This window comes from Haemaphysalis longicornis, unplaced genomic scaffold (genome assembly GCF_048455015.1).
Source record: "Haemaphysalis longicornis isolate Haplotype H1 unplaced genomic scaffold, Haemaphysalis longicornis Haplotype H1 scaffold_1, whole genome shotgun sequence".
Taxonomy (NCBI): Eukaryota; Metazoa; Arthropoda; class Arachnida; order Ixodida; family Ixodidae; genus Haemaphysalis; species Haemaphysalis longicornis.
The window spans coordinates 468841064-468854147 of record NW_027526203.1 but is presented as its reverse complement, the minus strand read 5'-3'; the positions used below and the strand labels follow the sequence as shown (position 1 = coordinate 468854147).

Here is a 13084-nt window from a genome sequence, read left to right as displayed (position 1 = left end):
AATTCACATGTAGCTTAACTCGGAATAATGAGCTTTCTAGGAAACATTCTTAGTACAACATTCTTCAAAATATGGCACCACATAAAGTTGCACCTCGGAACACGTTTAGTATAACTCCTTTAGCTAGTTTGGGGTACAAAGGGGGAAGAGACATGTGCTTCATCTGTTGAACATGGAACATTTAGTGTTCACTTCTTTTGTGTGCGTGGCTTGTATTGAGAGTGGTAGGGAATGAGGTTAAAGCACAGAACGAGCATACTTGGCTGTTGTATGAAGATGCATATGTGAATAGGGTGGCTCTGGGGATGGTAGTGCAAAGGCTATTAGTGATTAGTAGTCACCAGCACCATTACAGTTCCCTCCTTAGCGCTAATGTAGTTTCTACTTTTCAAAAGAGTCCGGTTCCAGAGGAGCTGTCGATCATCTACGAGAAGGTTTAGCCATTACTCACTTGGGTGAATTTTAGGTGCTTTATTATTCAAGTGCCTACCAGGGGGGGAAAAGTGAACTGCGTTTTTTACTATCAAATTTCAAGAATTTATTTATCCAAAACACTATTTTTTGTGCTTACATAAATGCAATGCCTCGTGTGTTCATGAATGAAACTTGCAGCATAGTTGAAAAAATGGGAGCAAAATGACAATATGGCTTCATTGCTGTGAGTAGGTCAAACCAGAGCTGCAAAATTCCTACTCACACTTGAATCATCCAACGAAATCTTGTTGCTTATAATGTCCATTTGTCATCAAAACACTGTTTTAACATTTCTCTCAAGCTCGCTGAGTGCACTGACAAACAACATTGAGGCTTCCTAAGAGACTAGCCGTCTTCATTTGCTTAATGCGCCATTTAGTTTCATTTAATAAATAGCTGCCACTAGACAAAAGGCCTCCCGTTTAAGTTAATGGCAACAAATGTCGGGTTAGCTCAGTTCGAACCCAAACTAAGACAAAGAGTGTGCAAAAAAGTTGCACACAGTGGAGTGCCAATCAATTTGGAAGCTCTCCCAAGTTGTTTAGATAACAAAAAATGAAGGTCAAGGAATAGATTCCGCTGGTGTGTTTTAGGTGTGGGTGGATGTCATTGGCAGATGCCTTTATGCTGCAGGGGGTACTCACTGTGTGATAACTAGAATGTTGCTATAGACCACAGATGATGGGGTACGGCTGATCTGCATATGAACTGCATTTTGTCATGGAGCAGTAGGAGCAATACAGGGAGATACTGTAACATGGTGGAGACTTCAGTAAAGAGAAGTATCAAAGTTGTCAAGTGCACTGCAGTAGCTTTTTTTTTTTTTTCCGAGCATTTTAGGGCAAAATGTTTTTTTTTTTTTTTCAAAATGTTTTTTATTTTTTTATTTCAAGCGCATTTTATTGGGATGAAAAAGTTTTAGAAAGAAATCTAGAAATACCCTCGGCCCCACAGTAGTGAACACGTTTCGTGTGCGCAGGAATTGCCATGGGACATGCAGGACGGAGCTAAAGGAGCTCTAGATTCTGGTGCTACCTGCAGCAGCGATGATGGTTTCTTGTCCAGCCTCGAAGATTCATTCCAGGTGAGTGTCTTGATGGGTGGGCTATGCCCTCGCATCGCATGCTCGACACACTCACAGAGACAAGCAGCAGCATCTTCATGCCATATGAAAATGGCTCTTCTGGCTGGACTTACTGTTGTCACTCAGGCTATGTTATGTTGAAGCACACGGGAAGGCCCATTGCCTTTCCCCCTTCTTCGGCTGTTCATTTTCCAATGTCCAACTATGCTTTGTTTAAAGCCTTTCTGTTAAATGAAGTAAAACTTTACTCAAACTTCAGGGGATTAAGGAAAAAGTGGTAGCACAAAGTAGTGAGAAAAAAGTGGCAGGTGACATGTACAGTGCTGACGGATTGAAACGCAACACTGCGAGCGCGTGGCCTGCGGTACATGCTAGGTGTTGCATTGTGGTATACCACGAGGATGAGAGCATTTTAACAGTAGGCTTGCTGCTTCCGGTTGCCAATAAGCGAGGCTGTGGTTCCCCGTAGCGACAGCGGTGCGCTGCGAGCCTGGAGTGCAGGAGCGCGTTAGTGCACCGGTGGTAGCCGCCCAGCGGTGCGCGCAGCCAATTTCGCGACATCTGCTCGGGCGCTCTTCTTATGCGTTCCCTTCCGATGTGACACAGATAATGTGCATGTAAGGCTTGGTGACGCTTACCTGAATAAAACGAGCGTCTGCACGAAGGAACAGCCAACTTTATTCCATATTATAAACTAAAAAAAGAGGAGAGCCGACGAAGTACTAATGCCCCGCACCACACGCAACGTGCCTGAAAAGGCGTCTTTCCTTTTTTTTTTAGTTTATATCCTGGAATAAATTTTGCTGCTCCTTCACACAGAAGTTTCTTTTCTTGACTGTGCATTATATGAACATTACTGTGCCGCATTGGAAGGGCACGCGTAACAAGAGCGCGTGCGCACAATGTCGCGAAATCGGATGCGCGCACAGCCGGGCTGCTACCATCGAGCATGTGAACGCGTTCCAGCGCTGCAGGTTCGCAGCGCCCCGCTGTTGCTGTGGGGAACCACAGTCCCGCTCATTGGCAACCGGAAGCAGCAAGCCTACGGTCAACACGCTCTCATGCTCGCGGTATACCACCATAGGCGTGCGCACAGGGGGGGCTGGGGGGGCGGCCGCCCCCCCTAATCATCTGAAGGGGGGCGCCAAATTAGCCCATATTTTGCCAATGTAACACATTAAAGTAAAAATTTCTGCTCAGAAATATTTTGTATGTGTTGCAATTCCATCGCATTGAAATAAAAATTTTATAACCATACCTCTTTGCACTGCGTTCGGACCGCTAGGCCTTCAGTGGGAGGAGGTCGGGAGTTGCTGGAAGGCCGGGAGGGGGAGGGGGGGGCGCAGCGGTAAGACTTTGCCCCCCCTAATCGAGAACTCTGCGCACGCCTATGTATACCACAATGCAGCACCTAGCTTCCACGGGTGTCCATGGGCGGCGCTGCATGTACCGGCAGCCACGCGCTCGCAGTGTCGCGTTTCAATCCGTGAGCACTGTACATTTAGGGTCTTAAGGTGTATGACGGACAGCATTACTTCGGTGTTGAGGGAGCGTTTTGGAACGGAGTTGCTGAATTCAGCATTTATGCTTTCCAAGCACTGAAGGTCAGTGACGAGAGCTAGGCTAGGTGCAACTTTTTTACAGGAGAGGCATAGGCCATCTACGCTTGTGTGGCTTAAGATCTGGGCGTGAAAAGTTGCGGCTGTGGTTTCATGGCCAGTTTGCGCGACAAGGTGAAAGTGCCAATGTTTAAAGCAACTTCCTTTAATTTTAAGTAAATGCTGTGAAACTTGTCAGTCTTGCTGCTTTTCCCCCTTATGTCAAATATGCCATTATTTTTTTAGTAGGGCAATTAGTTCCCAAGATAATTACAGATTATTAGCCATTTTTGGAGGAACAATAGACAACAGTGTTAGTCATAAAACTAATCTTTCTATTTTCCAATACTGTAAGCCCTGGTGAATGCAGTTTTTTGACAAGCAGTTTTTTGATGCATCGCTTAAAACTAATTTTACAGCTCATTAATTTTTGGTGCCTGAAATGGGCATTTGAAATGGTTCCCTGCCATGGTGCCACCAAAGTTTAATGAGCTGTAAGGTTAGTTCGAAGCGGCGCATAAAAAAAAAAAGCTTGTCTTATTGCATTCACCAGGGCTCGTAGTATTGGAAAATATAAAGATTAGTTTTATGGCTAACACTGTTCTGTCTATTGTTCCTCCAGAAATGGCTTATTATAGCATATTTGATATAAGGGGAGAAAAGGCAGCAAGTTGACAAGTTTGACAGTGTTTACTTAAAAATTAAAGAAGTGTTGTAATAGCAGTATCCCCCTTAAAAGTGTTTATTCTGAAGCATTGTGGCCTGACTGAACGTTTTAATTTTTGTATAAGACAGAGAGAGAGAGAGAGTGAGAAAAACCTTTGTTGAGTACAATTTAGTGAAAGGTTGGAAAATGGGGGTTAGAGAGATGGTAGGCCCCAAGTGTTTAACCCAAAGTCCAGGGCTGCAGAATTAGCTCATGCTGGTCTTGAGTTGACAAGATGGACAGGCAGCCTGCCATGGATCAATATAACTGCAATATGTGATGTCTTAATCCTTCACCCCTAAGCATATCCTTGTATAAAATAAGGTTGTGTAGAAGAGAGTGCGTGTTTCCCTGAATTTAGCACAGCTTTAAGTTAATGTTGGATGTTTTTTGTTGGTTTTTATCCTGCACAGAGTTTGCGATTCTTCGTTGAGATCCCTGTGTGGCACAAGGAAGGAGGGTGTTCCTATAGGCATAGGATTAGGAGACGTTCTCATTTTTTTTTTTTTTTCGGGGGGGGGTGACTGTGGTATGGTAGTTGTGGTCAACACGGAGCACGGTATGCGAGTTGTGTATATCTTGGTCAGCTGCATCGTTCTTTTCCAGGCGCTTGTGTCTGGGTGTAATGTGATGTTACCTGTCATCATTGTGGTTTAGAGAATCTTTCTCGAGCGTTTAGGTACCCTGCCTGCACCCAAAATACTAATGGTCTTTTGAGCATGTTTAATTATGGTTAAGCATCTATTCAGTGGTTCTGCCATGCGGATTGCCACAAGGATTGGTCAGATTTCCACCACCCCCCCCCCCCCCTTTTTTTTTCTCGCGCAGGAGGGTAATGTTGAGGGTAAAGGGCAGTGCAACAAATGGGACGAAGAAGAGCCGAGACACTGAACAGAGGCCTCACGGATTTCTTGACGTTTGTCTCAAGACTTGTGCTTGCATGGCAGCCATGGGTGCGGGCGGGGTTATTGCTACCAACCGGTCGGCAAGCTCAGTGACCATGGTTAGATATTTCTCCTCTGATGCAGCGTCAACCATGCAGACGCTTGAAGGCAGCTTTTGCAGAAAAATTAGTTCCTTCCCCTCTGTGAAGAAGGATGACCTGCAAAGCTGGATGTAGTCCACGGAGTGCACAAAACAAAACACGTTTATTGTACTTTGCGATGTAGCATATTTCCTAGACAATTAGCTGAATGAACCTCTGACGGATCCAAGCTTTGCTCTTGCAGATAAATATGGAACTGCCTGTGTCCCTCCCACGTCATAAGCATCTTACTCTTTGTGCAAGGCCGGGTTCAGGCTGTAGCCACAACTGTCGTAATAACTTTAAAGAATGGCGTCATTTCACGTCTAAACCAAACAAACTGCGTGACATGGCATTTATTTACGTCCATAGATCACGATACAGGTTTTGCGTCGGTAATCTGAACATAGCCTAACACACAAACCCAATCCGCCCTACCACTAAGGACTCGGACAGGTTCCATTGGGCCATTTAACGTCTGCGTTAAATCTCGCACCAGCACAATGGACATGCCATCCATCAGTATGGGAATAATACCTATAGCTGCGCGTGCACGCCTCCCCTCCTCCCTCCCACTATTCTCCACTACAAACCTGCGCACGCATAAACCAGCAACCGGTCATGTGCGCGTGCTTAGAAGTGACAGACGCCGTCGAAGATATCCCTTGAAAGCCCTCTGAAAAAGAAATATTGGCTCATGCCAGCGTTCCAAGCGGGCAATTTGCTGTTCATCCGGGAGGGATTCACCGCTACTCGACTACCTGAACTTGAGGCGGTAATGGCGGTGCCAGCAGCTTTTCGTTGTTTTTGCACCCATTCGCGCTTGTGTTCGGGCCAACGCTTTGATTCTTGCTCTTTTTCCTCCAAACGAATGGCATGCATCCGTCCCATAACGATTTAGAACCTGGAAGCCCTTTAGCTCTATTCTCGTGTACAAGCATGTGGCTGTCCGTTTTCCTTCCCCCTCGTATGCATCTTACTGTGTGTGTAAGATGACTGTGTCACACATCAACCAACACCCGAACAACTAGGTTGAGGACAGCCGACTAACCGCATTGAGCCATGTAATTTCAACATCTAAATACCCGCACAACCGGCATTTCATCGGTAGCGGCATGAAGCCTAGCTGTGCGTGCACGCCCCCCTTTTCTACCCACAAACCATGCGCGCATATACCGGCAACCGGTGATGGCGCATACTTAGCAGAGGTGAGACAGCTGCGCATATTGTGCAGTTTTGATACAAATTTGTTTTCCTGCACCAGGCTGCTCCAAAAGCTTGAAAATTGCAAAAATTGCGCCAAACTGCTCGAAAATAGTGTGAAAGCCAAGGATTTGAACGCTCCCGTCAGTTTCAGTGGGGAAAAAATGCTTACTGACAGCATAATTAATTTTTACAGCACAACCAAGGTGATGCTGTTTATGGGGGTGTCTGGGTTTACATTTAGTCGTTTGATCTGTTGCGGTAAGTTCCGCGACTCGAAAGACGGGAGTTCATCAAAAACAATGTGGTGCCCGCGAATTCACCGTGTGAGGCGCGGTGCATACTTGAAGTGAAATTTCGGACTTATTGCGGTGTTATAAAACGCCGAGTTATTGCTGCCTTTGACAGCGAGCTTGCGAGTGGCGGGAATGGGACGATCAACACTGCAGAAGTGGCGGTGCAGGCTACATCGCCGCAAAATGTTCAAGCAGTGTCCGATAGTGGGACGGGCTATTATTCCACGCTAGTAATTATGGTTCATCTATCTCAAGTGAAATTTAATGCGAAGAGGAAGGTGGCTAAAGATGGTAACGTTGCTCAAATTACGATCGTAGTGAACGTGCACCTTGGGGATTGAAATGGGAGGGCTGGTGGGGTGCGACAACTGTCACCTCGTTTTGCGCAACTTTTGCCGTGGCTCTACACTTGTGCGTAACCTGGGATTACGAAAAGAATAATTTTGGCATTCACATTATGATAAAAATGCCTTACAATTGCTTAGTTTTTCAATTGGATATTCTCAACGGCGCCCCCCCCCCCCCCCCCCCCCTATGTATGCATACATTCTAATAATTTAAAAATTGTTTGTAAAACGGTAGTGCAGTTCGTACCTTGTGATACTCTGCAAGAAAAAAACTTTATTGAAAGGCTGTTTCGGTGCTATGTACTTTTCCCCTCAAATGCACTTTTCCCCTCAAATTTCAAAATTCTGATTTTTTATGCTCCTTAGGTGACATAGTAAATGTCGTTCTGCTTCATATCAAGGTTCTTCTATTCCAAAATCGAGATTTCGCTGCTTCAAAAACTGCTCCCAAATCTGATTCAGCTGTCTTACCCCTGCTAATAATACTATGCTCCGTTTACATCCCTCCTGATTTCAAGCTTTCGAGCTCAGATTTCAAGGACTTTGTAGATCAGCTACCCGCACCTTTCATTCTTTTAGACGACCTCAGCACACAAATACACCCTGGGGCTCTACTTGCACGGATGCCCGATGTCGCCTGATCGAAAAATTTCTAACATCTTCGGGAGCATGCCCATTCAATAAAAACAAGCTTACATACCATAATATAGGACACAATACTTATTCACACCTTTACTTGGCTATTGGCTCTGCAGTACTCTTTCCATCTCTTGAGTGGGATGTTGGCACTAATCCATATGGTAGTGACTACTTCCCAACCACATTAACATACATAGGTAAAGGCCCAAACAGTTCACCTTCCCATAAAAGGTTCAATGAAGCTAGAGCGAACTGAAGTACATTTACAGAAACATCCAAACTACAGCACAAATGCATCACACTCCTACACATTGAAGAAGCTGCCCAACTCCTCACGGCGCACATTGTCGCCGCGACCAAAAAGTCCATTCCCCAGGTCTCCGGCTCCCCGTGCAACCCAACGAGGCCCTGGTGGATTGAGGACTGTAGGCGGGCGCAAGAGGTCCAGAACAAGGCGTGAGGTATCCTCCGTCGGTGTCCCACATCCAATAACCTAGTATCCTTTAAATGGGCTTCTGAAGGCACTTGGTAAGCGTGTGCGCCGTGAGGCGAAACGAGAGGTGCACCTTCCTATCATCCATTAACTCGTACACGGACACACGCAAGGTATGGACAAGAATACGTAAACTAAAAAACAGACACACAGCCTGCCCTGGTTAGCACAACAGGGGACACACTCGAAGACAAGACTAACATCACTTGCACAACTCTTCTAACACGTGTCCAGTTCTGCACACTACACAAACACCTTCCTGAAACATAAAACCTCTTAAGTCCCTACGCGACAACAAAAAATCGGACTTCTTACAAATCTCTGTTTTCACTACATGAGCTAAGGGCTGCTCTGAGCACGTGCAAGCCCTCAGATCCAGGCCCAGACAACATCACGTATACAATGATACAACATCTGCACGCAGACGCTCTTTTAACACTCCTCTGTCTATACAAGATATGGCTTTTTTGGGGCACATTCGAAGGTCATGGCGGGAAGCCACAGTAGTGGCTTTCTTGAAGGGAAAGGATCCGTTGTCCCCCTCAAGTTACCGTTCCATCGCCATGACGAGCTGCCTGGGCTAGCTTCTCGAGAATATGATTAACAGGAGACTTGTGTACTTTCTTGAGTACAGTGGTCTTCTTGAGAGCTGCCAGGCTGGCTTTAGGGAGGGGCGATCCAGCACAGATCAACTCGTGGCCCTTGAAAGGTACATTAAGGATGCCTTCGTCCATAAGCAGTTTTGTATAGCAGTGTTTTTTGACCTTTAGGAGGTGTACGACACCGCTTGGCGTTGCGGGATCTTCAGCGACCTGAAGTCATTCGGTGTGTATGGCAACATGTTAAACACTCTTGCCACTTACATGTCTGAAAGGACATTCCGCATCAGAGTTGGGTCAGCACTGTCACACGTTCGTGTGCAGGAGAATGGTGTTCCTCAAGGTGTTGTCTTGAGCTGCACGTTGTTTATAGTGAACATGAATTCACATTGGAAGGCATTACCACCACCAATCTCTTGTTCAGTTTATGTGGATGATGTGCAAGTCTTGTTTAAATCTTGTAATAAATATGTCCAAATGTGAACACGTCCAGCTTGAAGTTGCCAAACTTGCTCTCTGGGAAGATAAAAATGGTTTTAAAGTTAATCCTCTAAAGAGTACCTGTGTTGTATTCACCAAGAGGTGCGGAATCTGTAACTATGAACATCCTGAAGGTCCTGTCACACCAGTGCTATGATGCTGACAAAGAACTCCTCCTGCATGTCTATTCTGCCTTGATGGGGTCTCGGCTGGACTATGGCAGTGTTGTGTACGGGTTGGCTAGGAAAACAGCACTGAAGATGCTTGATCTAGTGTTGCACACTGGGCTTCACCTTGCCTTGGGGGCTTTCCGCACTAGCCCAGCACAGAGCCTCCACGTTGAATGCAACAAATGGTGCCTAGAACATTAAATGAATATACATGGATTTACTATACACTTTTAAGATCTCATCTTCTTTCTTTGTTTCTGTCTTTTCTCCGACACCCTTCTTCCCCTCCTATTAGGCCAAAGAGCCATTCCACAATAAAGACTTTTCATTCAAGTAGTCATCCGTTTAGGGGTGCTTTTAGTGATACATCCCTGTCCAAAATTCTCTGCTTTTCTCGCTCAGAGTGAGAGAAGAGGCATCCGCTCTCACCATCTCCTTTTTAGACTTGTACACATCATTTATTGACATTTTGCCGGCAACTTCAGCCTGTATCATGGGATTTATCATTTATAAAAATAGATAAAAACAGGGTTCCAAGAACTGCAATTCTGCAGCACTTCTTGTCCCTGCAAGATAAATATAAATGTGCTAAATTTTACAGTGATGCCTCGAAAACTTCAACTATGGTGTTGTGCGCCGTTCATGGTCCTAACTTTGATTCTTGCTGAGCCATGAGCGTACACACCACTATCTTGTCAGAAGCATGCGGCATTTTACTCATTGTACAACACATTCTTAAAAAACCAATTCCTAAGTCCGTCATCTTTACAGACTCTTTGAGCGTTGCGGGTGCGTTGGTATCACACAGACCCAGGAAAAACCACATTGTCAATCTAGTTTTTAATGCCATAATGTCTGTATATGCTAAAAATTTTCAACTAATCCTGTGCTGGGTTCCAGGCCAGGCTGGAATCGCGGGGAACGAGACCACGAATCAAATGGCCGCTACTGCTGCACTTACAAATGCAATGGACATAACAACAATACCCTACACCGACCTCAAGCCACACAGACAGACAAGTTACACATAATAAAACCACACTTAGGACGATACACTTTTGACTCATGCAACAGATTCGTCAAAGTTGCCCTAGCTAGATTACAGATGGGCCACACACACGCAACACACTCCCATCAGCTCACTGGATCACCAAGACCCTTGTGTAGCAGGTGTGGGGAGGGCCTATCCGTAATTCACATTCTAATTACATGCAAAGCACTGCACACAACAAGACGCAAGCATTTACAACTGTACAGACAACACATTCCACTACACCCAGCATTGTTTTTAGCGAATGTTCCCATGATCCCTATAGGGCTAGTGCGCTGCTACTTGAGCGGCACAGGCAGCGCCTTCTGGCAGCCGCGGCGGCATATTTTGCTAGTACGGGGCCGGCCGTCGGGGGTGACGGGCCGGCGCGGTCAGAACTAGGCACGAAATTTTGGTTGTAGAAGTATATTTTGGTAGAAGCAAATGCCGAAACTGGGTCTCGATAAAACGCGAACGGCGACACTGGCCACCGAATGCCGTGGATGCAGCCCCTTTCCTACAAACTGCGTATGGCGCTGGCGCCGCCGCATGTCGCCGCTTCGCCCTTCGTTTGAGTTCATTCATGCTTGTTGGTTCCATCGTTCCAGCAAGTGTGTGACAAAGCATTTGTGGGTCTTTATAAGCCTTGCGCGTGCATTGTTTTTTCTCACGCCCCATCCGCCATTGCGCGCCGGCGATGGCTCCTGCCTCAGCCAGAAAGCGACTCGCGCCGCGCGCTGCAGTGGGAGGAGCTTGACGACTTGTGCCAATGGGGAGGTGAACAACTTCGTTTGCCCCTTGTTTCGCTTCAGCGCGCGGTTAGGAGCGGTCGCTGGAGGTACCTGTATCGCTCGGGTGGTCTCCGCGGCTGCGTCACCTTGCCTGTGGCTTGCGAGGCGCATTTTTGCGTACTGAAAACGCTCCATGCGGTTTTCCCTGATGCCCGCGTAGACGTTAAGCTTCAAAAGAAACAAACAGTGCGCCAGCCGTGTATGCACGCCACGTTTTCGTTTGCAGGAACCGCTTCACGGGTTAACACTTCATTTCAGCTGCGAATTTCAATGTAGCGAAATTTCAAACTAACGAAGTGAATTATTAATTTTACCGGCTTCGTTACATCGAGGTTCGGCTGTAGTTTGAAAAAGAGAATAGGGCAGTTCAATTTGTTTCTGAAATTGGAATGGCAAAGCAGAAGGGAAGCAATAAAAGTAAACTTAAATGGCAATTTGGAAAACCGAAAACGAAATGAAGGGTAAAGTTATTCATTATATCTGCTGATTTGAAACTAGATTGGATGTAAAAGAATACAGCAGAACTGCATCTCTTGAGCTACAAAAGAGAGGTTATAGGCTCCGTGCACGAGTGTTTCGAGCGCGACTGCAGTGCCGCCAAACAGCGGTGCCGTCAAAAATTGGATGTTGGTTAGCCCGGAGGAGCTGCGGTACGGGGCCAAGATTCCGCAGTCCGTACGAATAAGTCGAGCTATACTAATGTGTTATTCCGTGTACTGCTGGGTCTACGGCTCCCACAACATTCTTTTAATTCTTTCATTACTACGCCTATTCAAATCGACTACCAGTGATTGATGCATTATATTGCTAATTTTTACATGTTGTAATCGCTTCTCCTACACCTAATGCACCCCAGTGCTTACTCTAGGCACTGCACTTTTATAATCAGTTTAAATTTTTCCCCTGTGGCGGCATTGATTTTTTTCGTCTTCGTTTTCTTCCTTTTTTATTCCCCGGAGCTAAGGTGCGTGCGTTTTTGAGAAAGGGGACATGGCTGCTGCACTTGACTAAAAAGCATGCCGCTCATGGTTAGGCTGCATAACCACATTTTTTTTTTTCAATCAAAAGGCTCCTAGCAAATCAAATACCAAATTATATTATCAGCTTTGTAACATGACAGCATTGAGAGGTGATAATTACCAGAAAATGGCACCAGCTATTCACTAGTGATATTTGGTTCGGAGAAAGGGTAGCTTTTACTTCCGAAGTTTATTTCTGACGGTCCCTTGCATGTTGTACCTGGCATTTTCAGCCAGTTTTCACCAGTTTCGGTTCCGTTTTTGCATTGTGAAATTCATATTTCACGCTACTACGCAGTTACCCAACTGCAAGCTGATTTGCTCCATCGCCTCCATCGCCTGCTACTGTTCCTCGAAACCAGCACGCCACTCGTGCTTCCGATTTACCCACGCCTTACTTCTGCAATAACAGCTTCAGCTTAAGTCGAAAGGTAACACCAAGTCATCAGATATCAGTTCAGACAAGCAGAACGCTTCAAATCTCCCTTGATCACTGCCAGCCGTTCAGCGGCCAGTTTCGTTTCAGTACGAGGCAGGGGTTTCCCCAGGCATCGAATCAAGGGGGGTGTCTCAATGGCTCTGGGGGAAGGGGGGGGGGGGTTCATAAACTAGAAAAGCTGTTTTTTTATCCCACTAGTTAAATAATAGACGTCTGTTAACCAAACGCTCATCCCCGTGGCGTACGTTTTTCATTTACATATATATATATATACATATATATATATATATATATATATATATATATATATATATATATATATATATATATATATATATATATATATATATATACATATACATATACATATACACACACACACCTGAGAGGCGGTGCTTTCTATTCAATCTAAGAAAAAAAAAACAAATTTAGATAAATTCATTTTTTACCATGAAAGATCCGTATTCAGTTTTTTTTTTTTTTTAATTTCTCGCCATTTTTCAACGTATAAGGACATTTTCGAACTTGTTACCAGGGCCAGTGACGAAATTTGAGTTCTTGAAACAATGTTTAGGTAGTACACGAATTATGCAGCACTTATAAATCAGGCACCGATTGTACGCTCCCGATTTATTAAAACGCCAGGATTAGCTTCCGTAGCGCTTTTTGCTACTCCCTGGCTGGTAGCAATG

At 45.3% G+C, this 13084-nt stretch overlaps 1 protein-coding gene across 2 annotated transcripts in view; it reads left to right on the top strand.

Annotated features, from left to right (window-relative positions):
• The window catches only part of LOC144156232 (M-phase inducer phosphatase 1-like), a 122722-nt gene that overhangs the window by 79504 nt on the left and 30134 nt on the right, over nucleotides 1-13084 (top strand). For both annotated transcript variants that reach the window (XM_077688137.1, XM_077688136.1), the window contains exon 7: nucleotides 1454-1558. In XM_077688137.1, the coding sequence (XP_077544263.1) occupies nucleotides 1454-1558 (105 nt within the window). The remainder of the gene's footprint in view (nucleotides 1-1453; nucleotides 1559-13084) is intronic.